Below are 26,495 nucleotides of genomic sequence, written 5' to 3'. Positions count from 1 at the left end.
GAAAGCCTAGAAATAGACCCTCAACTCTATGAGCAACTAATTTTTGGCAAAGCAGGAAAGAATGTCCAATGGAAAAAATACAGTATCTTCAACAGATGGTGTTGGGAAAATTGGACAGCCACATGCAGAAAAATGAAACTGGACCATTCCCTTATACCACAGATGAAAACAGACTCAAAATGGATGAAGGAGCTCAATGTGAGACAGGAATCCATCCAAATCCTTGAGAAGAACACAGGCAGTAACCTCTTCGACCTCAGCCACAGCAACTTCTTCCAAGGAACATTGCCAAAGGCAAGGGAAGCAAGGGCAAAAATGAACTATCGGGATTTCATCAAGACCAAAAGCTTTGCACAGCAAAGGAAATAGTTAACAAAACCAAAAGACAACTGAAAAAATGGGAGAAGATATTTGCAAACGACATATCAGATAAAGGGCTAGTATTCAAAATTTATCAAGAACTTATCAAACTCAACATCCAATGAACAAATAATCTGATCGAGAAATGGGCAGAGGACAAGAACAGACATTTCTGCAAAGACGACATCCAGATGGCCAACAGACACATGCAAAAGTGCTCCACATCGCTCGGCATCAAAGAAATACAAATCAAAACCACAATGAGATAGCACCTCACACCAATCAGAAGGGCTAAAATTAATAAGTCAGGAAATGGCAGATCTGGCGAGGACACGGAGAAAGGGGAACCCTCCTACACTGTTGGTGGGAATGCAGGCTGGCGCAACCACTCTGGAAAATAGCATGGAGTTGAAAATAGAGCTACCTATGACCCAGCAATCGCACTACTGGGTATTTACCTTAAAGATACAAATATAGTGATCTGAAGGGGTATATACATCCAAATGTTTATAGCAGCAATATCCACAGTAGCCAAACTATGGAAAGAACCTACATGTCCATCGACAGGTGAATGGATAAAGAAGATGATATATATGTGTGTATATGTGTGTGTGTGTGTGTGTGTGTGTGTGTGTGTATATGAATACCAGCAGCGATCAAAATCTTGCAGTGATCAAAATCAAAATGAAATCTTGCTATTTGCTACAATGTGGATGGAACTAGAGGGCAATATGCTAAGCGAAATAAGTGAATCAGAGAAAGACAATTATCATATTATCTCCCTGATATGAAGCAGGTGAGAAGCAACATGGGGGGTTTGGGGGAGTAGGAAAGGAATAAATGAAATAAGATGGGATTGGGAGGGAGACAAACCGTAAGACACTCTTAATCTCACAAAACAAACTGATGGTTGCCGGGGGGAGCGGGATCGGGAGAGGGTAGCTGGGTTATGGACATTGGGAAAGGTATGTGCTATGGTGAGTGCTGTGAAGTGTATAAACCTGGCAATTCACAGACCTGTACCCCTGGGGTTAATAATACATTATGTTAATTAAAAAAAATCAAAAAAAATTTCTATTGCACTTGGAACATTGAGAATAATTCCAAAGGTAAAAATTGAAAGTTGAACATTTGCTAGATATAGTTTCAGAGAAAAAAACAAAGATATTTTGTTATTACTCACTCTGACAATGACTGAATCTGTGGCCTCCTAGGATATACAAACTCATTGTTTCTTATTTTTTTCATCAGGGAATAAAAGAAGATTGATGATGATTACCAATGCATATATATCACTGATTCTAATTTAGGGCTCTTCATACAATGTGTCATGACTTCTTCATACGCCCCTTTCCTTACTTCATAGGATCTCCAAGTAGCTAAACTATGTTATTACTCTGCAGTGATATATGGAAATCTATGCAGATTTTATGTGAAGCAAATGTTCAAAAGACTAAGTAAAAACACAGTCTTGAAACATTTTTAAAAATGAATGGCTGATGCTTAAAGTTGTTCAATGATGGATTTTACTAATTTATGAAAATAAATTTAAAAATAAATGTTAAGCAACTTTTACTTGATTAGATATAACATGATCTCTAAACATTTTTGGTCAAACACCCACCAATAAAAATACTTCCTCATACAGCTACAATATATGCATATTCACTTATTTGTTGATAATTTATATGTGTACTACTATTATGTATTATTTAAAGCCTGCCTAAAAGACACACACTTTTCTAAGTACGGATTCCAAAAAGAGAAGGCCCTGGGCTGATAGACTTCCACTCTAGTGAATAAAGAAAACCCACATGTATATAAACAAATAAACCAAGTAAAATAAGTTCATACAGTGTTTAAGTATTAGGATGGGGGAAAAAAGTTATTGTGATACCTGAAAGAGTCCATTTTAGGTGGGATGGAATATTAGCTAAAGACAAAGTATTTAAGGCAGAAAAATATTAAGTGCAAAAGCCATGATCTAAGGCAAAGTTTAAGATATTTAAAAAGAAACAGATTACGGGGCACCTGGGTGGCTCAGTGGGTCAAAGCCTCTGCCTTCATCTCAGGTCATGATCCCAGGGCCCTGGGATCAAGTCCCGCATCGGGCTCCTTGCTCAGTAGGGAGCCTACTTCGTCCTCTTCCTCTGCCCACCTCTCTACCTGCTTGTGATCTCTGTCAAATAAATAAAATCTTTTAAAAAAAAATTTTATTTATTTGACAGACACCAGATTAAGTCATTAAGAACTTTTATAAAAATAAAATAACTGCCATATAAATTCCCAAATATTGAGAAATCTAATCTTGGTCTCTATTTGTTCATTGATTCCTATGTCAGTATGGGAATCAGTATAATTAAAGTTACACTGTGTCTGGATACCTATCAGGTGGGAGTTTCTCACTATTTTTTCCCTTTCATAATTTTACTGAATATTCTAAAAGTGTATTATTTAAAATAAATTTTACAGTAATTTATGCTAAAGTATATACTTCAAAAAACTGAACTGAATGAAATTCTAATTGGAATTTCATAAAATTTATGTATCAGTTTTGGTTAAGTATGATATTTTCTTATGAAGACTTCTTATTTAAGAAAACAGTTTGAATTTTTAAATGTTTAGACCCTCTTTTTATTTCTTTCAACATGATGTTTCTATTTTATTCATATAAAAACATGTGAGGTAAATATATTATTAATTTTTGTTGTCCTAGTTTTATTTCTCATAGTCAGGAATATGGGTTATAGATCCAGAATGCTAAATGGAAACTGGCTTTGTCATTTCCTAGATGTGTGATTTCATAAAAATTAACTAAACTCTCCTTGCCTCTGTTGCCTCAAACAAAAAAATGTTGATAGTTACTATACCCTTCTCATTTCAGGATTAAATAAACTAACAAATATAAAAAGCTTAGACTAGCTTGGAACAGTAAATGCTCAATAAATGTTAACTAGTATCATTATTTTAAAGTCAGGTAATTGTTTTCCTAGTTGGACCCAAACTATGTTTTATTTAATATATGACACTAAATAATGAGCTAGATATCAGTGAGGAAAAGTTGTTCACAGTGAGAATACTCTATATGTTATGTTTATATGTGAAATCGTTCTCAGGGCATGATTTATTTAGAAAGGCATTCTGGGCCTTCATTTGCCCATTCAGCATCTTTATACAAGTAAGGAACTATTACCCGTTGCTCACAACAGATACACAACACAACAGGTTACGCAGCTTAGTAAGAGATGTAAGCACAAGATATCAGTGCCCATTCTCTCCTGCAGCTTGGAAACTTTGCAGAGGGCACAGACTGCACAACTCCGTTTGGGAGCCCTGGTGGGATGTTTTCAGACATTTTTATTTCTTCCTTAAACTTTACCTTATTTATTTTTACAATGAGTCTGTATTATTTATATAACCAGAATAATTTAATACTTTCATTATAAAATATTTTGCCAAAGGAATTTTTCATCTCACTTCTAGATTAATTCGATAGCAATTCTTTAATTTTTAAAAGATTTTATTTACTTATATGTCAGAGAGAAAGGGAGAAAAAAAGCACAAGCAGGGGGAGCAGCAGGCACAGGGAGAAGCAGGCTTCCCACGGAGCAAGGAGCCTGACATGGGACTCCATCCTGGGACCTTGGGATCATGACCCGAGGCCAAAGGCAGACACTTAGCCAAGTGAGCCAACCAGGTGTTCCCAACAGCAATTTTTATCAGCTATTTTAAACTTTTTCATAGTTGTATTATATTGCCATTCATTTTAAAGTATGCTAAAATGTTAATAATTTCTGAAATAAAAATCTAAAAGCTTAAGGAAATTTAACAAAAACACTGATGAATCAAAGAATAAAGTTAAAATGCCAACCATGTGTTTAATTTATGTTTTGTCAGATCATCCTCAATCCAACATATCTTTGTATCTTGGAAACAAAAGAATTTAGATTCTCTGAGTTCATCAGGGTCACTTCTCTATTTGCAGATGGACCAGCCAGATTCTGTTCAAATAGCAACTTATACTCAGTGATTAAAAAGTCATAGAAAACAGGGGCACCAAGGTGGCACAGTGGGTTAAAGCCTCTGCCTTTGGCTCAGGTCATGTTCCCAGGGTCCCGGGATGGAACCCAGCATCAGGCTCTCTACTCAGCAGGGAGCCCACTTCCCTTCCTCTCTCTCTGTCTGCCTCTCTGCCTTCTTGTGATCTCTGTCTGTCAAATAATTTTTTTTTAAAAAGCCACAGAAAACATTAACTAACAAAATACAGTATATTTAGCTTAAAATGGGAAAAATCTTTTATTCCCATTTTAGAACAAAATATAGGATAATTACACTAAGTATAAGGTTAATTTATATTTTAATTTCTTTTATTGCTTTTTATAACATAGAATTTTAAGTAATTAAATTGAAATTGATTTTCATTAGTTAAAGCTATAACACTTATTAGAAATATCATCTCTTATACCAAACAAAAGAAAAATACAAATCCTTAAATAATATGCTTAAAAAAATCTTTCCGCCCAAAACATAAACATTAATAAACATTAACTATATCAATAATAACTAAAGAGTTTACAGTGGGTGAGTGAATATTTATTATTTTAGTAATATATACTAATGTAAGATGTGATGACTGGTAAAAGTGAGCACTGAATATAAAAGTAGTAATTTTTTTTTAAAGTAGTAATTAAATTCCTTACTCTTAAAAGAGACAGTGTATTTCAGTGTACATCACAAAATTGTATCCTGAACTCCAAATAGCAATAGAAGAAATTCAAAATAAAATGGTAATTTTCAAAAATAAAAGGTTAAATAAGCCAAAATATATTTGGAAATATACTAAAACAATAATAATTAGTAGTTTGGACATTACATGTCCTTAAATAATTAATGTAGTAGTAGCATAAAGTAGAGGATTTTAGACAATGACTTTCTATACTCTGAAACATATCATCTATATAACATTTTCATAGTCCAGTCTTCATTTTGTGTTTAAGATTTCTTTGCTATAACTGTTATAATTAAAAAGAAAGCATTTAAGAAAAAAAGAAACGACACTACAGTAACTACTATTTTTCATATTTGCCAAGATAAATCAAGAAATTCAATGTTTACAAGGACCAATCAAAGGACAAATCACTGCTAGGAACTTGAATTTTGTTCCACGTAAGGAATGACCACTTTCTAGTACATTCAGTTTGGGGTTTTAAACTGAACTTTAAAAAATTACAAAGACTGTCTATGATACAACTGCTGGTATATTACTTTCAATTAAGTTAACACCACATTGCATTCAATTGCTTTAAGCTACAGTATATGTTTGCATTTTAAATTTCACTGGAATCTTTAAAACCAGAATAGTTTCCATTAACACTATTACAAGAACTACTGACCTTTTGTTTTTTAAAACACCATTTCTTTCCAATGTTATTGAGTTTTAAAGGTCTCTTAACAAATGACAAGGCTGCCATCTAGTGCTTTATGACTATTCCTTTAACATTTTTAAGAGAGTGAGAGTCCTATGTAATCTAGAGGTGAGCTATCCTGTATGGCAGCCACTATACACCAGTGGCTATTGAGTAACTGAAATGTGACTGATTTGAATTGCGATTACTCTAAGGATAGAATGCAAATTGTATTTCAGACTCAGTTTGAAAAAAAAAACTAAAAAAAGATATCTCATTGATGATTTTTATACCGTTACATATTAAACTGAGATTTCAGCTATGTTGGGTAAAATAAAATAGATTATCAAAATTAATTTTACCTGTTTCCTTTAACTTTATTAATGTAGCTAGTAGAACATTTATAATTACATATGTGATTCACATTATATTTATATTGGATAGCATTGATCTGTAAGAAAAGTTATCTTAGTCTTAAACATAAAAGATTTATTAAATATTACTATATTTCTTATTTTTTAAAAAAAGTGTAATATAACTTACACATGTCCATAAGTGTAACGAGTTACTCCTTTGGGACACAATAAAAGGTAAGATTAAAAAAAGACCAAAGGGGAATTTCTAATTAAAAAAAAAAAATCACAAAAAAATATGCCCCCTACCCCAAAATCGGGAATGTCTGAAAAAGAAAAGCAAAACTAATGTGGACAAATTAGAGAATAAAAATAATTTATGAGACATAAAAAACAATTTGAGCATCAGTGAGGTTAATAATTGCAAATGGATTTAAACATAATAAATATGTATGAGTTCATAAGTTTATGATAAAAAGAAAACTTGTCATGTTTGAGAGATATTGAGCAAATAATTCTTTACTTTGAAACTGGTAAATAAAAACAACTAATATCACATTTGTCATGCCTTTCCTATATAAACTGTAGCAATGAGTAACCAAATATTTGATGAGAGCAAATTTATTTTTACAGAAGTTTTCTAATCAAGAAATAAATAAGGAGTTAAAGTTATCAGTTTTACAACCCCTAATCAATTACAATCTAAACAGTGAGCTTCAGTGTCTGCTAAGAACTATGTAGAAAATAATGTTAATAAGAAACAATAACAATTAAAAAGTAAATAAGAGAAGGAGATTACTAGACAAACCCTAAAGCTGATGAACTAGAAAACAAAATCATTGGAAAGGATGTATAAACCCAAAGGCCATGTTATAATATGGCAGAGAGAGAGAAAGAGGAAACACTACCAATAAAATAGCACAAGATGCCAAAATTTTGTTTGTATTTAGCTAGTCTTTGAAGTTCACTTAATATTTTTTAACTATTTCTATTTTAAACGAGATCTCCAATCTTCTCAAAGTTTATTTTTAAAAGCTATCACCCTTGGTTACCCAGCATGAAAATAGAAAAGAAAAACTAAAACATTACAGTCAGAGGTCATTTCATTAGAAAAAAAAGTAAAAGTATAATTTACATTCATTCATATTGAAAATAATCCTAAATATAATATAAACAAGCACCATTTAGCAGTGTCCCAAATAATAATGTGTCATGCCCAGGTTTGGTTTACCCCATGATTAAAAGATACTTAACATCAGAAAACCTATTATTACAACTTCACACTAAACAAGGTAAAGGAAGAATTCATTCATGATGAAATTTTGTAGCAGACTAATAGATAATAATTTTTTAACTTGATAAAGGAAATATTCCATAAATTACAGCAAACTCTTTACTTGATGGTGGTGTCTACTACCATCATTTTGATTCAGTGCTTAAACAGAGATCCCAACCATCCCAGTATGGGATTTTAAAAACTGGAAAAATGTAAGTATTATTACCCCAGAATTCTTTTTGCTTACATTTTGATAGTAAATGATTTTCCATCCCTTCACCTTCCATCTTCATGTATCTTTAGGTCTGAAGTGAGTCTCTTATAAGCAACACATAGATGGACCTGGCTTTTTTACCCACTTAGTCACCCTATGTCTTGATTGGAACATTTAGTCCATTTCCATTTAAAGTAATTATTGATAGATAAGGTACTTACTGCCAATTTGTTACTTGTTTTACAGTTGTTTTTGTGTTCTGTATTCCTTTCTTCTCTTACTCTCTTCCCTTGTGATTTCATAGTGTTCTTTAGTGTAATGTGTGGATTCTTCTCTATTTTCTATGTATCAGTGATAGGTTTTTGATTTGTGATTATCATTAAGTTCATATATAACATCTTATGCATATAGCAATCTATAGTAAATTGGTGGTCACTTAAGTTTGAACCCATTCTAAAAATGCTACATTTTTACTCCCTTCCCCATGTTTTATGTATATAGTGTTATACCTTACATATTTTTTATTTTGTGAATTCCTTTACAGATTTTTGTAAACGTAGTTGATTTTTCAGTTTCTGTGATTTAACATCCATACTGGTATTGTAAGTGATGGATCTACCACTTTTATTATACGTTTATGTTTACCTGTGAAATTTTTTCTTTCATAATTTTCTTACTTCAAATTATGGCCTCTTCTTTACATTCAAAGAATTTCCATTAATCTTTCTTGTAAGACTACTTTACTGGTGATGAGCATCTTTAGCTTTTATTTGAGAAACTTTTTTTTGGTTTGTTGTTTTTGTTTTTTGTTTGGGAAACTCTATCTCTCCTTCTATTCTGAATGATAGACTTTATACGTAGAACCTTCTTGGGTGCAGTTTTTTTTTCCTTTCAACATTTAGAATATATCACGCCACTCCTTTCTGGCCTTTTAAAGCTACCGCTGAAAAATCAGCTGTTAGCCTTATGGGTTCTTCTTTGTCTATAGCTGTTTTTCCCTCTTGCTTTTAAATCTTTCTGTCATTTTATTTATTATGTATCTTGCTGTGGACCTCCTTGGGTTAATTTTGGTGGTGGGGAAGTAACAATACTTATATTGAACAAAATATACTTTAAAACAAAGACTCTAACAAGAGACAAAGAGGGACACTACACAATCATAAAGAAAACAATCCAAAAAGAGTATATATCAATTGTAAATATCTATGCAACCAAAATAGGAGGATTTAAACACATAAAACAACTATTAACATATATACAGGAATAAATTAATAGTCATACTATAGTAGTAGAGGACTGTAACACCCCACTTATATCAATGGATGGAACATCCAGACAAAAAATCTATAAGAAAACAGTGGCTTTGAATGATTTGTTAGACCACATCAACCTAACAGATACATTCAGAACATTCCATCTAATAACAGTAGACTACACATTATTTTCATGTGTACATGGAATATTATCCAGAATAGATCACATTAGACCACAAAACAAGTCTCAATAAATTCAAAAAGACTGAAATAATATCATGCATCTTTCCAAACACAAGGGTATGAAACTCACAATTAATTACAAGAAAAATTCTGGAAAGAACAGAAATACATGGAGACCAAACAAACATGCTACTAATCAATGAAGAGATCAACCAAGAAATCAACGAGTAAATAAAAAAATACATGGAGACAAATGAAAATGAAAACACAATGGTCCAAAACCTTGGGATGCAACAAAAGCAGATCTAAGAGGGAAGTTTATAGCAATACAAGCCTACCTCAAGAAGCAAGAAAAATCTCAGATAAGCAATGTAACGTTATGCCAGAGGAGCTAGAAAAAGAACAAACAGAACTAAAGCCAGAAGAAGGAAGGAAATAAAAAGATTAGAGCATGCTTAGCGAAATAAGTCAAGCAGAGAAAGACAACTATCATATGATCTCCCTGATATGAGGAAGTGGCGATGCAACATGGGGCCTTAAGTGGGTAGGAGAAGAATCAATGAATGGGATTGGGAGGGAGACAAACCATAAGTGACTCTTAATTTCACAAAACAAACTGAGGGTTGCTGGGGGGAGGGGGGTTTGGAGAAGGGGGGTGGGGTTATGGACATTGGGGAGGGTATGTGCTTTGATGAGTGCTGTGAAGTGTGTAAACCTGGCGATTCACAGACCTGTACCCCTGGGGATAAAAATACGTTTATAAAAAATAAAAAAATTATTAAAAAAAAAAAAAGATTAGAGCAGAAACAAATGAAATAAAGACTAAAAGAACAACAGAAAAGATAAGTGAAATCATGAGATAGTTCTTTGAATGGATAAACAAAATAAATAAACCTTTAGCAAGATTCATCAAGAAAAAGAGGGCTCATATATAAAATCAGGAATGAAAGAGGAGAAATAATAACCAATGCCACAGAAATACAAAGAATTATTAATATTATGAAAAATTATATACCAACAAATTGGACAACTTAGAAGACATAAATTACTAACCTTCCAAAACTGAATCAGGGAGAAATAAGAAATTTGAGCAGAGTGATTACTAGAAAAAATAAATTGAATCTATAATCAAAAAACTACCAACAAAAGAATAAAACTGTTTTTATTTATAGGTAATATAATTAATTGTATTTGAAAACCAAATATATAAATAATTAGAACTAATAAGAGAATACATTAAGGCTTATGAATATCAGATTAATGTACTAAGATGAATTTAATTTTTATATATGAAATGTAAGTAGAAAATGTAATTTTAAAAAAGACATTATTTTTTTTCTTTTTTTAAAGATTTATTTATTTGAGAGAGAGCATGAGAGAGGAGAAGGTCAGAGGAGGAAGCAGACTCCCCGTGGAGCAGGGAGCCTGATGTGGGACTCGATCCCAGGACTCTGGGATCATGACCTGTGCTGAAGGCAGTCGCCTAACCAACTGAGCCACCCAGGCACCCCTTAAAAGACATTTAAACAGCAACAAAGGTATCCAGAAATTTAGTATTTTACATATTTAACAAGACATGTGTAGGACATGGATACATGAAATCGAGCTCAACATTATCAGTCATAAGAAAAACATAAAATAAAACCATAAGCTACTACTACAAATACTCTAGAATAGCTATAATCAAGAGACAGACAATATTAAGTTTTGGTGAGTATGCAGAATTACTGAAGCATCTATAAATTTCTAGTAGGAATGTAAAATGATGCAAACATATTGTAAAATCTTTTGGCAGTTACTTAAAAAGTTAAAAATAAGTTTATCATATGACCCAGTAATTCCACTTCTAGGAATCTACTCAAGAGAAATGGAATTATATGTCTATACAAAATCCATATGAATGTTTATATCAGCATTTTTTCATAACAGCCAAAGGCTAGAGATAATCCCAATGTTCATCTACTAATAAACTTCAAAAAAGTGGTATATCCATATGTTGTAGCATTCATTACTTTTAAAAACTAAAATTGCTATACTAGCAAAGTAAAATAGAAACAACTTGTGATTGTCACAATTGATCCAAAAAAGCTATATGACATATACAAACACCCATTCTAGAAGGACTAGAAGAGAATTTCTTCAACCTGATAAAGGCATCTAGGAAAAACCTACATCATACTTAATAGTGAAAGACTGAATGTTTTCCATCCAAAATCAACAACACTAGAATGTTGCCATGCTCATCACAGCTTTTCACATGATACGAGAAGTGTAGCCAATGGAATAAGGCAAGAAAAAGAAATAAAAGGCATCCTTAGAGGAAAGAAAAAAAACAATTCCATTAATTACAAAACACATTATTGTCCACATAAAAAATATAATGGAATCTACAAAAAAAAAAAATGTACTACAACTAATAACTAAGCTCAACAAGGCTTAAGGATAAATAAAATCAACATAAAAATCAATTGTATTTTTACTATCCAGACACAATTAAAAATTAAATATTAAAAAATACTCTTTACAATAGCATCAGAAATATAAAATATGTAGTGATAAAGCTGAAAAAAACTGTGAAAGACCCACATAGTGAAAAATACCAAATATTGTTGAGACTAAATTTTAAAATAATTAAGATCAAAAAAGAGATATATGTTCATGGGTCAGAAGACTCACTATGGTTAAACTATCAATTCCCCCCAAACTGGTCTGTAAATTAAACACAATCTCAATCCAAATCCAAGCATGTGTTTTGGTAAAAACTGACATGTGTATTCTAAAATTCATATGCAAACATAAAAGAAATGGAACTCAAAGCCAAAAGATTGAAAAAGAATGAAATTGGAGAATAAATGCTATATGATTTCAAGATTTATTATGAAACTATAGTAGTTGTAACAGTGTTATTTTGGTATAAAAGTAGGCAAATTAATTAATAAACTACAATAGGGATTCCAGAAATAGCCTTTACACTTTTTTTTTTTTTTAAGATTTTGTTTGTTTATTTGAGAGAGAGAGAGAAACAGGTAGAAGATGGTGGGGGAGGGACAGGAGACTCCACACTGAGCATGGAGCTTGTTACAGGCTCATGACCATGAGATCATAACCTAAGCCTAAACCAAGAATTAGGCACTTAGCTGACTGAGCCACCCAGGTGCCCCCAGCCTTTACAACCTTATACTCATACACAGGCAACAGACTTTCCACAAAGGTCTAAAAGCATTTCATTGTTTTAAAAAAAGGCTTTGGGTGCCTGTGTGGCTCAGTTGGTTAAGCAACTGCTTTTGGCTCACGTCATGATCCTGGAGTCCTGGGATAGAGTCCTGCATCAGGCTCCCAGCTCCATGGAAAGTCTGCTTCTTCCTCTAACCGTCCCTCCTCTCATTCTCTCTCTCTCTCTCTCAAATAAATAAATAAAATCTTTAAAAAAATAATAATAAAAGAAAGACTTTGAACAAACTGTGCCAGAACATTTGGATATCCATATGGAGAAAAAAATTGATCCATCTCTTGAAATATATACATATATTAACGCAAAATGTACAGTATTCTTAAACAAAAACATAAAAATAGAAAACTTCTAAAAGAAAATGGGAATCTTTGTGATCTTAGGTTAGGATAAGATTTCTCAGAAGAACAATTAATAAGTTGAACTTCATTTTAATTAAAACTCCTCTTCCAAAAAAAAAAAAAAATACTCCTACTAGAGTGAAAAGACAAGCCACAAAAAAAAAAAAAAGTGCAAATTATATGTCACATAAAATATTCGTATCGGGAATACATAAAGTACCCTGAAAACAATTCAATTTTTAAAAGTGGAAAACAGATTTAAACACACTTCATTAAATAAAATATATATAAACCAAATATTCACAATTATCACAAATAATCACAACATATGTTTAACATCACTACTCATTAGAAAAATGTAAATAAGAATTAGATACCATTACACACCTACTAGAACAGCTAAAATTAAAAAGACTGACCATATGAAATTTAGAGACTTGAGGAACTGAAACTCATATACTCCTGATGGGAATGTAAAATGGTATAACCATTTGAAAAATTCTTTCTTAAAAGGTTTATCATACATCTCTCATATGATCACTACCCAGTGAAAGTATCTTACAGCAACAATTCAACACTGCTTTTTAGTGACGACCAAAACTGCCCCCTGCAAAAATCTATCACAAAATTCTGTTCGTTCAAAATTTAATCAAAATGAAAAGACCACATTAAAATCAGTTGAGATTACTCAAATCCCATTTTTGTTTCCACTTCCAGAATAAGATCTACTGCTATGTCACTCTTCAAGAATAGAAAAAAATGCACCAAATATAATTTTTAAAATATAGCAAAAAGACTGCCTTTCTTAGCAACATATATGGAATTGTATTATACGATTTAAGAAATAGAAATGGTAACATACTAATGACAACATCAGCATGCAAGATGAATTTTATAATCTGCAAAATCACCTAAAACTAAAAATACTAATTATTTAAAATGAAAAAGTAAAAGTACTTACAATAACATGTTCCTCTAAGTGGATTACCAACATAGCGATTTTCAGAGTCACATCTGCAGAAATAAAAACACAAACAATGAATCACGGAACACTACATCAAAAACTAATGATGTACTGTATGGTGACTAACATAACACAATAAAAAATTAAAAATAAATTAAAATGACAGAATTAAACCTATAACTAGGGAAAAAAACTCATTTACTACTGAGCAACAAAATTCAAAACTCCGTATTTTTCTTTAAGAAAAACAATAAACTCTACATTAAAACATCTTAAAAACTATATCATTAATCAAAGTTTTAAAAGAAAACTTTAAAATAATTAAAGTAAAAATCCAATATTTGAGGATGAGTAGAGAAAAGAAACAGTGATGACAAATAGTCACACACAAGATGATAAAAGGGAATGTCACAAGGCAGATAGGATAAGACTAGGAGTCTGGGAATAAATATTCTTCCTTAATAATAGAAAAAGAAATTGAAAGTCTTGATAAAGATATAGAGACACTTTAAGGGGAAGGAAGAAAGTTTGTGGAATTTATAAATCTACATCATTTTCTTACTTCTGGTATTCTTTGAAATCAATATATTTTTCCCAGTTTCTACACATGAATCTATATTTTCAAAAAAGATCTCCCCAATTATGTAATAAAGAAAAGGTTTTTTTCTGAATTGTCCAACTCTAAATTCAGTAGCTCAAACTCTGAATTTATGTGAGATTAATAAAAAACAGAAGAACATAAGAGCATTCCAAATCCTGAATTCTAAATTAAATTAAATTCTTCAAAATTACGCTTAATTATAGCAGTGGGAGAAGATCATAAATATTCTAAAAATTTCTAAAGTTCACATTTTTATATCTGCTTCCAAAAGTCAATTAAAATGAGAGTTAGCACCTAATACTGATACAGCTTGATTTCACATAATGTTTTTTCACTGGAACACCCTCCAAAATAAATTATTATACAATAAAACACACCAGGCTAACTGAATAAAGTGACTTAATATTTAAAGTATATTTAAAAGTTTAAAAGATGAATAAGACCTTTCCAAATGTCTTTAGTTTTAATAGAGTTAACTAGAACACAGGAATAATTTTTATATATATTTTAACTAATAAAAGGTCAAAGAGTTGAGACAATTAGGCTAAATAATCAGGTTACATTCTGAATGCATTTATCAGCCTTGAGTTGCTAGTTTTTTTATTCATGAGTTGAAGAATAAATCTTTTTCTACACTAATTGCAAAATTAAAGTAGAAATATAATAATCCTTTATACAACTAACTTTATTCTCTGGGAAACAATGAAACTTTGGGAGTTAGGTTTCCTGTGACTTCCCCAAATGCAACTTTCACAATGTGTGACATACATTTTACTGGTATCATAAGTATCATGAGTATGATCATATAATGATCATACTCACCATTTCTAGGTTAAGCACTTAAGGTTCTCTACTATATCTATATTTTGTTCCTTCCTTCAGGCTCACCACCATAAATCCCATGACTTAGTACCAAATATATACATACACTGAAGGACTGATTTACAATATTATTATAATTCCTTTTTCTGTCACAAAATATAAATATGACTTGTTGCAAATGGATATCTCAATACTACTTTTGTTTTATTTTATTATTTATTTATTTATTTGAAAGAGAGAGAGCACAACCAGGGGGAGCAGCAGAGGAAGAGGAAGAAGAAGAAGCAGGCTCCCCACTGAGCAGAGAACCCTACATGGGGTTCAATTCCAGGACCCCAGGATCGTGACCTGACCCAAAGGCAGGTACTTAAACATCTGAGCCATGCAGGTGACCCACAATACTACTTTAAGAATAGGGAAATATTCAAAATAATAGTGCCTGCATTGCTATGCATGATATTCCCTGCATGTCTTATTTGCAGTCGAAAATGACTAACTTTGACAAATGTTAAGGATTTCAAGTACTTTTTAATTGATCTATATGTTGACATTAAGAGCTCTGGATACAAACCTATATTCCCATATGGAAGTTACACAATATTTATTTTGGTTGATAATATTAATTTTATTCAAATTATTTAATATAATATTGGAATAGAAGTCATTGTGATGTTACCTTCAACATAATATAATTTTTATAAAGGCACAGTTAAAATTTTATTTTCTCCAAACTACAAATTATCTCAGGAGGATGAAATTATATATTCTCGTTTAGGAAGTAATTTTTCCTGTCTTTCATTACTTACAGAAATAAGGAATTAATATCACCTTGTTAAGAACTAAGCTGAGGGGTGCCTGGGTGGGTAAGTGGCTGACTCTTGGTTTCAGCTCAGGTCATGATCTTGGAGTAGTGAGAGAGAGCTCCATGACGGGCTCCATGCTCAGCTCAGAATCTTCTTCAGATTCTCTCTCCCTCCCTATCTCTCCTCCTCTGCCCCTCCCCCTACTTGCACACACTCTCACAATCTCTCTAAAATAAATAAATAAAACCTTTAAACAAAAGAATTAAACGGAGAGGCTTTATAGAGTTCTTGAAGGTGTCCAATACAGAATTATATTCTCTTTTAAATTTAAACTCTTTAGACAATCATATATTATCTAAAGAGCTTTATATTAATAAGTATTGAGACAATTTTGAATGTATTAAAAGTATTTTCTAAGTGTATAATTATGAGTGGAACTTAAATATCAATTTTTAGTAATTTAACTTTAGCTGTCATCTAAAAAATCACTAATGCCTACAAATAACTAAGGAAATAAATAGTTCCAAAGGAAATATAATGAAACTTTAGGCATAAAAGTCAGCCTGCAAAACACAAAGTATGCATAAATATATGTGAACACATTCCTTATTTTTCATTGGTACATTGCAATGTCATAAGATGGCAGTTAATTTGAAAGGTAATTTTTAATTTTACCAAATAAAAATTCCAGTAAGTTTTAAAGGAGTTAGAAACATTGAGGTATGTATACACAATAGAATATTATTTAGCCATTAAGAATGATTTCTTACCATTTTTAACAACATCTATGGACCTAGAGAGTATAATGCTAAGTGAAATAACCCAGAAGAAAAAAAATACTATATGATAAGGAATTTAAGAAACAAAACAAACAAGAAAAGGAAAAAGAGAGAGAGAAAGCAAAAAACTAAACAAACTGATGGTTATCAGACAGGGAATGCAGGGGGATGGGCAAAATAGGTGATGAGGATTAAAAAGTGAACTTAGCATGATAAGCACTAAGTAATGTACAGAACTACTGAATCACTATATTGTATACCTGCAAGTAATATAACACTGTATGTTAACTATACTGGAATTAAAATTAAAAATTTAATTTAAAAAAGAGGGAAAAAACAGTGAAAAGGAAGAGCTTTGGGGGCAACGAGACTTAAAAGATATTAAAATATACTCAAAGTCTGTAAAATAAAATAGTGTAGTATCAGTGCATTGATAGAAAAACCAAAGGTACAGAACAGAAATTCCACAAACAAGCTCAACTATCATATACTAAAAATCTAGCATATCATATGATAAAAGTGTATTTTAAATTATCAAAGTAAAGTTTTTTTCATAAATGGTATTTATGGTAAAATACCATAATGGCAAAATATGGTAAACTGGATAGCCATTTGGAAAAATATAAAATCAAATCCATTCCTCATATCAAACACATATAAAAAACTCTAAATGGATCAGAAATCCTAGCATACAAAATAAAACTTTAAACATATTAGAAGAAAAAAATTGCAAGATAGCATGGATATACTGAAAAGCATGGTAAAAGGAATGTCATTAGTAAAATAAAAAAATATGACAAATTGTGAGAAAACTGACAATGTATGTGACATAAAAGTGCTAAAATCCTTAATTTACAAAGAACTCTCTAATAATAAGGGGAGGACTGACGATTCCATAGAAAACTAGCAAAAAACACAGACAATTCACACACACACAAAAAGAAATGGTTCTTAACTATGTGAAAAAATATTCAACTTTACTTACAAATAGGGAAATAAGAACTAAAACTATACTAAGATGCCCGCTTCTCTCTCATCAGATTGTCAAAATTTTAAAAGTATAGCAATATGCTCTGCTTACGAATGAGACTGTGGGCAAACAGCACTCCTATAAAATTATGAGCTGGTGAGAATGCAAAATGAGAAAATCCCTATGGAGGAGAATTTAGCAATATCTAACAAATATATGGGAGCACTTATTCTTCAACCCAAAAATCCCACTTAAAGGAATTTGAAAGTAAATCACCAGCACTATGAATATATATGAGCACAAGTTTATTTAATACAGCATCATTTATAATTACAAAATATTATAAATGATCTGAATGTCCATGCATGCAAGATTTGTTAAATAAACTAATGGAGTGCCATACATCAATAAATAAAACCAAACAAATAGGTAATAAAGATCTTTATGACCTAATATAGATACATATCTATGGTATGTTACCTTTTGTGTAAGAAGAAAAAGAATATGTATATGTGTGTGTGTATATATATATATACATATATAAGAAACATATGCATGTATATGTTATATATATATATATATATATATATATGTGTGTGTGTGTATATATATATATATATATGAATCACAGGAAGGATAAACAAGAAACAATGAAGTCAGTTACCCCCTGGAGAAGAAAGGAGGAAATGGGAACTAATCTCTCTGAGTATATTTTTAAGTACTTTTATCTTTTGAAAGAATGTCAGTGTTCAACATATTCTGAAATATATACATAAAACCAGTAAGAATGAGAAAGAGGAAAAAAACCGTCAAACAGAAACTAAAAGAAATGAATCTAATGAATTTCCAATGAATACCATATAGCCATCCTGAAGGGAAAGGAAGGAACAGAGGGAGGAGAATTGGAGGGAGAGGTGAGGAAGAACAGAAAAGAAAGGAAAGAAATAAGGGAGGAGGGGAGGAAAGAAAAAAGAAGAGGGACCATTCCAAATAACTTCCTAACACAGTATCTGACTATATATCCTCAATCCTGAGCGTGGACGAGTTAAACTTTGGAATCTTTTTAGGTTTGCTTATTAAAGTGATACAGACAAAGCAATTCTGAAAGCATTTCTTATATTAGAGAACTGAGCAAATAAGGAGTGTGTTACATCACCAGAAGCCAGTGCTTTCACTGAGGAAGAAGAGACATACAGATACTAAACTAGAGAAGGTCCAAAAGAACCTTGGAGGGATACATTGGAATTGGAAGTCTAGGTATTAAGTAATGCTTTCTAAAATATGTATATGTGTGTATGTGGATGCATATGTACACATGTACATGAATATATGTATTTATCTGTACATATAAATATTTCTTAGTTCTGTTCACTGAACAGTCCACTAAGATACCTCATTAGCAAAGGACATATCTAGCACCAAGATAATGGCCTCCAATATAATTCTTCATTACAAGGAATCAGAGATCTACAAAAACATGTTTTAAATGGCTGAGACAGGGGTTGCCTGGGTGGCTCAGTGGGTTAAAGCCTCTGCCTTCAGCTCAGGTCATGATCTCCTGGGATCAAGCCCCGCATTGGGCTCTCTGCTCAGCGGGGACCGCTTCCCACCCCCCCCTTTTTCTGCCTTTCTGCCTACTTGTGATCTCTGTCTGTCAATTAAATAAATCTTTTAAAAAAATGGCTGAGACAGGACAGGTATAACATCAGCCTGGAACATCTTCTTATATCAATCACAAAATGATGGGTATATGTCACAAAAATACAAGTTTGCCTGAAGTAGCCCCCACTAACCAAATCTGGAACAAGTTCAGTGCTAAGTGATTTATCTATGATTGGAGAAAATGGGAATTCATGCGTTCATCCCAATAATAATTAAATGGTGGAGAAGGAAGAGCTCTTGCTAACAGCAGAATTTTAAGAGCTCACTGGTAAATGTAGAAGTATGGGAGTTGGTAATCATCATAGTAAAGATAGAGACCAGGCAAGAATAATCAAATATTTCTTCTTATAAACATGAATATCCTATAAGATAAATTTGTCTCATGTCTAATTCATTCAAAAAAGACAAAAGAAAAAGATATCAGGTCTACTTGTCATATTTCTAATCAAAATCCAAGATTTTGCATTCTAATAGCAGAGTTAACACTCTGCTTACTTAATGGAAAAATATATTCATTACAAGGGATGAAATGAAAAACAAACAAACAAAAAAACAACCAAGGGATGAAATTAATGAAATCTCAAATAAACATATAAATGTATATGTGTAAAAATTTTAAAAATATATATAAATGGGGCGCCTGGGTGGCTCAGTGGGTTAAGCCGCTGCCTTCGGCTCAGGTCATGATCTCAGGGTCCTGGGATCGAGTCCCGCATCGGGCTCTCTGCTCAGCAGGGAGCCTGCTTCCCTCTCTCTCTCTCTGCCTGCCTCTCCGACTACTTGTGATTTCTCTCTGTCAAATAAATAAATAAAATCTTTAAAAAAAAAAAAAAAATATATATATATAAATGTATCGCTTACACCTAATGCTGTTCTATGCAAACGAATGATCCCCCATCTCATTTCCCACATGTCAAAATCAATTAATATAACCACTTATGCAAATCTGTTACAAATATAATCAGCTGTTATATTGAAATGTTTAGCACAGCCATTATACATTTTCATGTAACCTACATAATAATGTGAATGGAAATCAAAATTATTAAAACCTGTCAATTTCATTATAGACTTTATACATAAATGAAATTAAAATATCAGAATGGAGTACCTCACAATTATTTTCAACAAAAGGAGAGCAATATTAAGAAGAAAATTTTAAATTCTTTCTTACTAAAATTTTACATATATGAATGTGAAGTATTCTGATCAAGAAAAAATGTTTTAAGATATGTTTCACTTTTTTTAAAGGATTTTTTTTTAATTTATTTTGAGAGAGAGAAAGAGAAAGAGCACAAGCAAGAGAAGCAGCAGAGGGAGAGAAACAAGTAGTCTCTCTGCTGAGCGTGGAACCCAACACAGGGCTTGATTCCATCACCCTGAGGTCATAACTTGAGCTGAAATCAAGAGTGGGACACTTAACCAACTCAGCCACCCTCGGGTGCCCCTAAGCTATGTTTTGTTCTGTAACAAACCACTGTGTTAAGTAACACAAAAGTAAAATTTCTTTTTAAATAGTCTGTTTTTTAAAAAGCCTTAATTTGCATTGTTAAAATTATTTTGCCCATTCAGGAAAGTATATTTTTTCTATGGAAGATTGAGATGCCCCTCCTGGTTTGAAAACCGTAAAAGCATATAAGGTGTGTATTGTATACTTAATACACAAATATATAATTCAAGTAAATAAAATATTAATTGGATATATTTGCAGTAGTTCTCTATTGCTAAGTAACAAATCACAAAAGCTTAGTAACTTTAATCAACAAAATTTATTATCTCACAGATTTTGTGGGCAAAGTTGGGTCCTCAGATTCTGAGATGAGTTAGGATACAATCAAGGCACTGGCTGGAGCTGGGATCTGCTACATATGGGGTTGGGTTGCCCTTAAAGGTTAGATGGGGTGGGCTGCTTCTAAGCTCCCTCAGGTTGCTGGCAGAATTTATTTTTTTATGGCTATAGAACTAAAGACCTTGGTTTCTCATTTATTATTGACTGAAGGCTGCCCTCACCTCCCAGAAGATGCCTTCAGCTCCATTTACTTCTTCAAAGTGAGGGAGAAAGGGAGAAAATCTCTAGAGCAAAACTTCTAGCATGACACAGAATTAAAGGGGTGCCTGGTGGCTCAGTTGGTTAAGAGCCTGCCTTTGGTTTGGGTCATGATCTCAGCATCCGGGGACAGAGCCCCACATAAGGCTGTCTGTTCTGCGGGAAGTCAGCTTCTCCCTCTCACTTTCCCTCTAGGTGCTCTCTCTCTCTCTCTCTCTCAAATAAATAAATAAAATCTTCTTTTAAAAAAGGACATACTTAAAGCATATGTATGAAAGTGATATGCCATAATTATAGAAGTGATATACCATTATCTTTGCCATATATTCTGGTTTAGAAGTCAAAAATCCTGCCCACACTATACAATAGTGTGAATTCCCGGAGGCAGAGACCATTGATAGTCATCTTAAGTCTGTCCACCATATTTTGTTATACATAAAATTTCTTACCATAAAATATTTCAATATATTTATTTGAGATATGAACATATACTAATCTAATTCACATAATAAACAATTTGAGAAATTAAATTATTTGATGAAGTTCAAACTCAGATTATAGGAGGTCAAATAATGTGAAGGAAAAGTATAGATATAAATAATTCTTTAAACATATTAATACTGAATATAAATTACACTAATATTTCTAATATATAGGTTAAGTAATATTTTTGACTTCAGAATATTTCTGTATAAGGATTAGATACAAACATTAAAAGTCTTCAGAAACCTTCTGAATGGTTAATTAAAAACATAACATCAAAGTATTCTGTGTCTAAAGCAAAGGGATAATCATCCTCTTGTTCCAACAAGCAAGCTAAGCAAATAGCCATACCTTTTAAGAAAACAGATTTAGACTGAAATATTAGGGACTTTGAAAGGGCAAATATCACCTAAATAATGACTATCACTTTTGTGAATTATCACATTGCATTATAAATATAACCTGTAAAAAGCAAAATGTAAAATAATTCTACATTCTAAGAGCTAAAATATAGCATTTCATCTTGTCCCTATTAATTAAATATTTAAATATACATACATATACATCTTATCATGAGATTATACTTTTTCTACTCAGAAACAAAAAAAGGAGGCTGGACATCTAATTGCTTTAATTTTGATATATCATGACAGACGATTTAAAACAGCTGGGAATTTGATAAGAAGTTTGCATTTTCCCAAGAAATTATAAAAAGTACACACAAGATAAAACACACTTGCTTTTGTTTTGTTTCTTCTCTAAAAATACCCATTAAAATGTTACATAATATGAAGAAAAATAGGATATTAGGGAGTAGCACAGTATCAATATTAATAACATATTTCTAAGGCAATTTAACTTAAAAAAATCAGAACCAAAGGTAAGGTAAACCCTCAAACAGTAAAGGAGGTAGGCACAGGTTTTAAAATTATAAGCCTGTTTATGGATTTCAGAGACTAATAATGATAAGTAGAACTAACCAAGTAAGTTACAGACAACTAAAAAAGGCAGAGTTTACTTTTCAGCTTAAAAGGCTGAAGATTAAGAATGAAAAATTACCAGGCCCAGATGCAGAAAAGGATGGACTCCCTGGATCATCTTAGGAATCCTCTTGTCTCTAATTATGGATGAGGACAATATGTCACAGGAAAATGGATTAGAGTCCAGGCCCACCAAAGTTTGGTGAGCTGAGTCCTAAAGAGTAATCTTGGGAATTAGAGCATAGTGAAGCCTTCCAGAGCCTGCGGATCTACTTTGAAGGACACTTATCTCTAAAAGTGATTAAGGTTCTACTGTCCTCATGCACATAGCAGGATTACATTCTCTTTGGAAAAGATTTCATACCAGGTCTCAATCTATAATTAGATTTTGTAAATATGGTATTGAGGACAAAATGAAAAATAACCAGACATGGAAATAGGTAAGAAAACAAGAAACAGGAGCTACCAGAAACAGGGCTATGGCAATCCAGATATTATCAGGAAAAAGACACAGTTCTTAAAATAATGATCTTTATTATAATGGAAGAGAAATCTGCCTTTAAAAATAGAAACAATAAAAGACAATTAGAAACTGTAATAGATAAGTTTAAGAATTTAATCTGAAAAAAGTGGGAACTATAATAACAACAAAATGAAAATGCAGTGACCAAAATTAAGAACTGAATGAATGAGATTAATAGCAAATTGGACACAGTAGAAAAGTGAACTGAAAAACGGGTCAGGAGACAGGGGAAAAATATGAAAGAGACATAAAAGACATGGTGTTACTGGAGTCCCAAAGCAGAAGACAGAGGAAACAGAAAACAAGAAACATTTGAAGAGCACTGGCTGAACTTTCTAAAATTCCTGACATGATAAATGAAAAGAATAATTATAAGAAGAATTAAGCGTACCAACAATTTTTGTTTAAAAACCAAAGAATAAAATAGACATAAGAAAAATTAAAAATCTAAATAGTTTATATTCTTTTAAAGAATTGAATAGTTTATATCTTATTGTGAAGAAATAATTAAGACTTTTCCACATAACCTAGGGCCATTTGGCCACAATCGGGATATTACCTAATAATGGAGAAGACAAGGAAGTTTTAAACAGAATCCCCCCGCAAAATCACTAACCATATGGAAAAGATTGATGTTTCAGATTATATTAAAATTAAGAATGTCTCTTCATGAAAGACACAGAAAACAATGAAAATCCAAACCACATAGTGGTATTTACCACACACATAACCAACAAAAGACATGCATCCAGAATGTATAAAAATTATTACATATCATTAAGAATCCAGGAGGAAAAAGAAAACACAAGACATTTGAAAGAGGACAATTTCATAAAAGAGAAAAACTGATCTCTTAAAGATTAAGCACATAAATCTTCGAGAACTTAAATTCTTTTTTTTTTTTTTTGAAGATTTTATTCATTTGACAGAGATCAGAAGTAGGCAGAGAGGCAGGCAGAGAAAGAGGAAGTGAAGCAGGCTCTCTGCCGAGCAGAGAGCCCTATGTGGGGCTCCATCCCAGGACCCTGGGATCACAACCTGAGCTAAAGGCAGAGGCTTTAACCCACTGAGCCACACAGGCACCCAAGAACTTTAATTCTTAAGAAAATCCAAATACGTCATGCAATATCAGAATCCTTAAAACTAAAATATCTTTTAATAGCAAGTACTGTCAAGTGCATAGACATTAAAAAAACTTATACAGCCCTGTAAAGGATATAATTTGATGTAATAATTTTACAAAACAGTTAATGCTCTGAAATTGAAAATATGGATACCAAATACATGCCTGGCAAAAATGCACACAGTTGTGAACCAGGAGATATACATGTGAAGAATAATAAGCACATTAGTTTTCATGTAAAACAAAAACAAAACTGAGATTATCAAATAAGACATAGGAGAATGAATAAATGAAGTGTGGTATAATAGTGCAACAAAATACTCTACATCATTGAAAAGGATCCAATTACAGCTACCTGGAAGCAACAGCTTAGATGAATATCAAGTTGTTGGGTGAGAAACACAACACAATATAGTCTCAGACTAGAAGAAAATATTTGAAGAAGATGTATCTGATAAAGGACTTTATCTAAAATACATGAAGAACTCTTAAAACTCAATAATAAGAATACAAATAACCTAATTAAAACATGGGCCAAAGACCCCACACCAAAGAATATACACAACTAAGATGTAGCAAATAAGCACACAAAAAGATGCTGTACATCCTATGTCATCAGGGACACTCAAAGTAAAACAAGATACACACACTGTGTGTATTGACTTTTGTGTGTAACAACCACACACAATTTTGAACAGGCAAAATCCAGAACACCAGCACCAGACGCGCGTAAGTAGTGGAATATGGAGCAACAGGAACCCTCAGTCATTGCTGATGGGAATGCAAAATGGTACAGCCACATTCAAAGACATTCTCATAGTTTCTTACAAAATTAAACATACTGACAACATATGAGCCAGCACCTGTTCTCCTTAGTATTGACCCAAAGAAGGTGAACATTTATGTCCACAGAGAAAAGTGAAAATAAATAATTACCATGACTTTATTCATATCTGCTAAAATTTGGAAGCAATCAAAATGTCCTTCTGTAAGCAGGTGAGTGGACAAATAAACTATGGCACATCCTGACAATGAAATACTATTCAGCGTTAAAAAGAAATGAGCTATTAAGCCATGAAAATACATGGAGGAAACTTTAATGTCTATTATTAAGTGAAAGAAACCAATCTGAGAAGTCTACATATTGTATGAGTTCAACCACATCACATTCTGTAAAAAGCAAAACCATGGAAACAATAAAAGATTAGTGTTTGCAAGGAGTTAGGGGAGACAAATGAATAGTAGAGGCACAGGGAATTTTCAGGGCATTGAAACTCCTCTGATACTATACTGGTGGGTACAGTCATTTATACATTTGCCAAAGCCTACAGGATGTACAAGACCAAGAGTGAACCCTAATGTCAACTTGGATTTGGGTCATTTTATTTTATTTTATTTGAGAGAAAGTATATGTGGGAGGTGGGGAGGAGCCGAAGGGGAGGGACAAGCAGACTCCAAACTGAGCAGAGACCAATGCGGGGCTTGATCCCAAGACCTAAGACGATAGCCTGAGCCAAGATCAAGAGTCAGACACTCAAAGGACTGAGCCACCCAGGCACTCTGGGACTTTGGGTTTTAATGATGTGTCAGCGTATGTTCATAAATTATAATAAACGTACCAGCCTGGTAAAAGGTATTGATAATGGAGAGAGCTATGTGTTACGTAAGGGGTATGTGGGAAATGTCTGTACCTCTGTTCAATATTGTTGTGAACCAAAACCTGCCCTAAAAACTAAAATCCATTAAGGATGCCTGGGTGGCTCAGTCAGTTAAGTGCCTGCCTTTAGCTCAGGTCATGATCCCAGGGTCCTTGGATCAAGCCCCGCATCAGGCTCCTTGCTCAACAGGGAGCCTGCTACTCCCTCTGCCTACCATTCCCCTGCTTGTGTGTGCTCTTTCTCTCTGTCTCTGACAAATAAATAGAATAGGTAAGATAGGTAGATAGCTAGCTAGATAGATAGATAAAATAAAATCGTTTAAAAAAAAGGCTAAAGTCCATCAAAAAATATCCACATTGACAAAATCAGTCAATGAAAAGATTAAAAAAATACTAATTCAATGTCTTTAAAATTAAGGGGCAAAGGCTAAAGATAATGGATTAAAATAAAATAAAAATTGAAATTA

General features: G+C 32.5%; 1 protein-coding gene across 1 annotated transcript in view; it reads right to left on the bottom strand.

Moving 5' to 3' along the window:
- The window catches only part of ATRNL1 (attractin like 1), a 796,208-nt gene that overhangs the window by 525,760 nt on the left and 243,953 nt on the right, over window positions 1-26,495 (bottom strand). Inside the window, exon 21 of the mRNA XM_032313798.1 lies at window positions 13,576-13,628. Coding sequence (XP_032169689.1) covers window positions 13,576-13,628 — 53 coding nt within the window. The remainder of the gene's footprint in view (window positions 1-13,575; window positions 13,629-26,495) is intronic.

Source organism: Mustela erminea, chromosome 14 (assembly GCF_009829155.1).
Source record: "Mustela erminea isolate mMusErm1 chromosome 14, mMusErm1.Pri, whole genome shotgun sequence".
Classification (NCBI taxonomy): Eukaryota; Metazoa; Chordata; class Mammalia; order Carnivora; family Mustelidae; genus Mustela; species Mustela erminea.
Note: the sequence above shows the minus strand (reverse complement) of the source record. Positions and strands in the feature narration are given on the sequence as shown.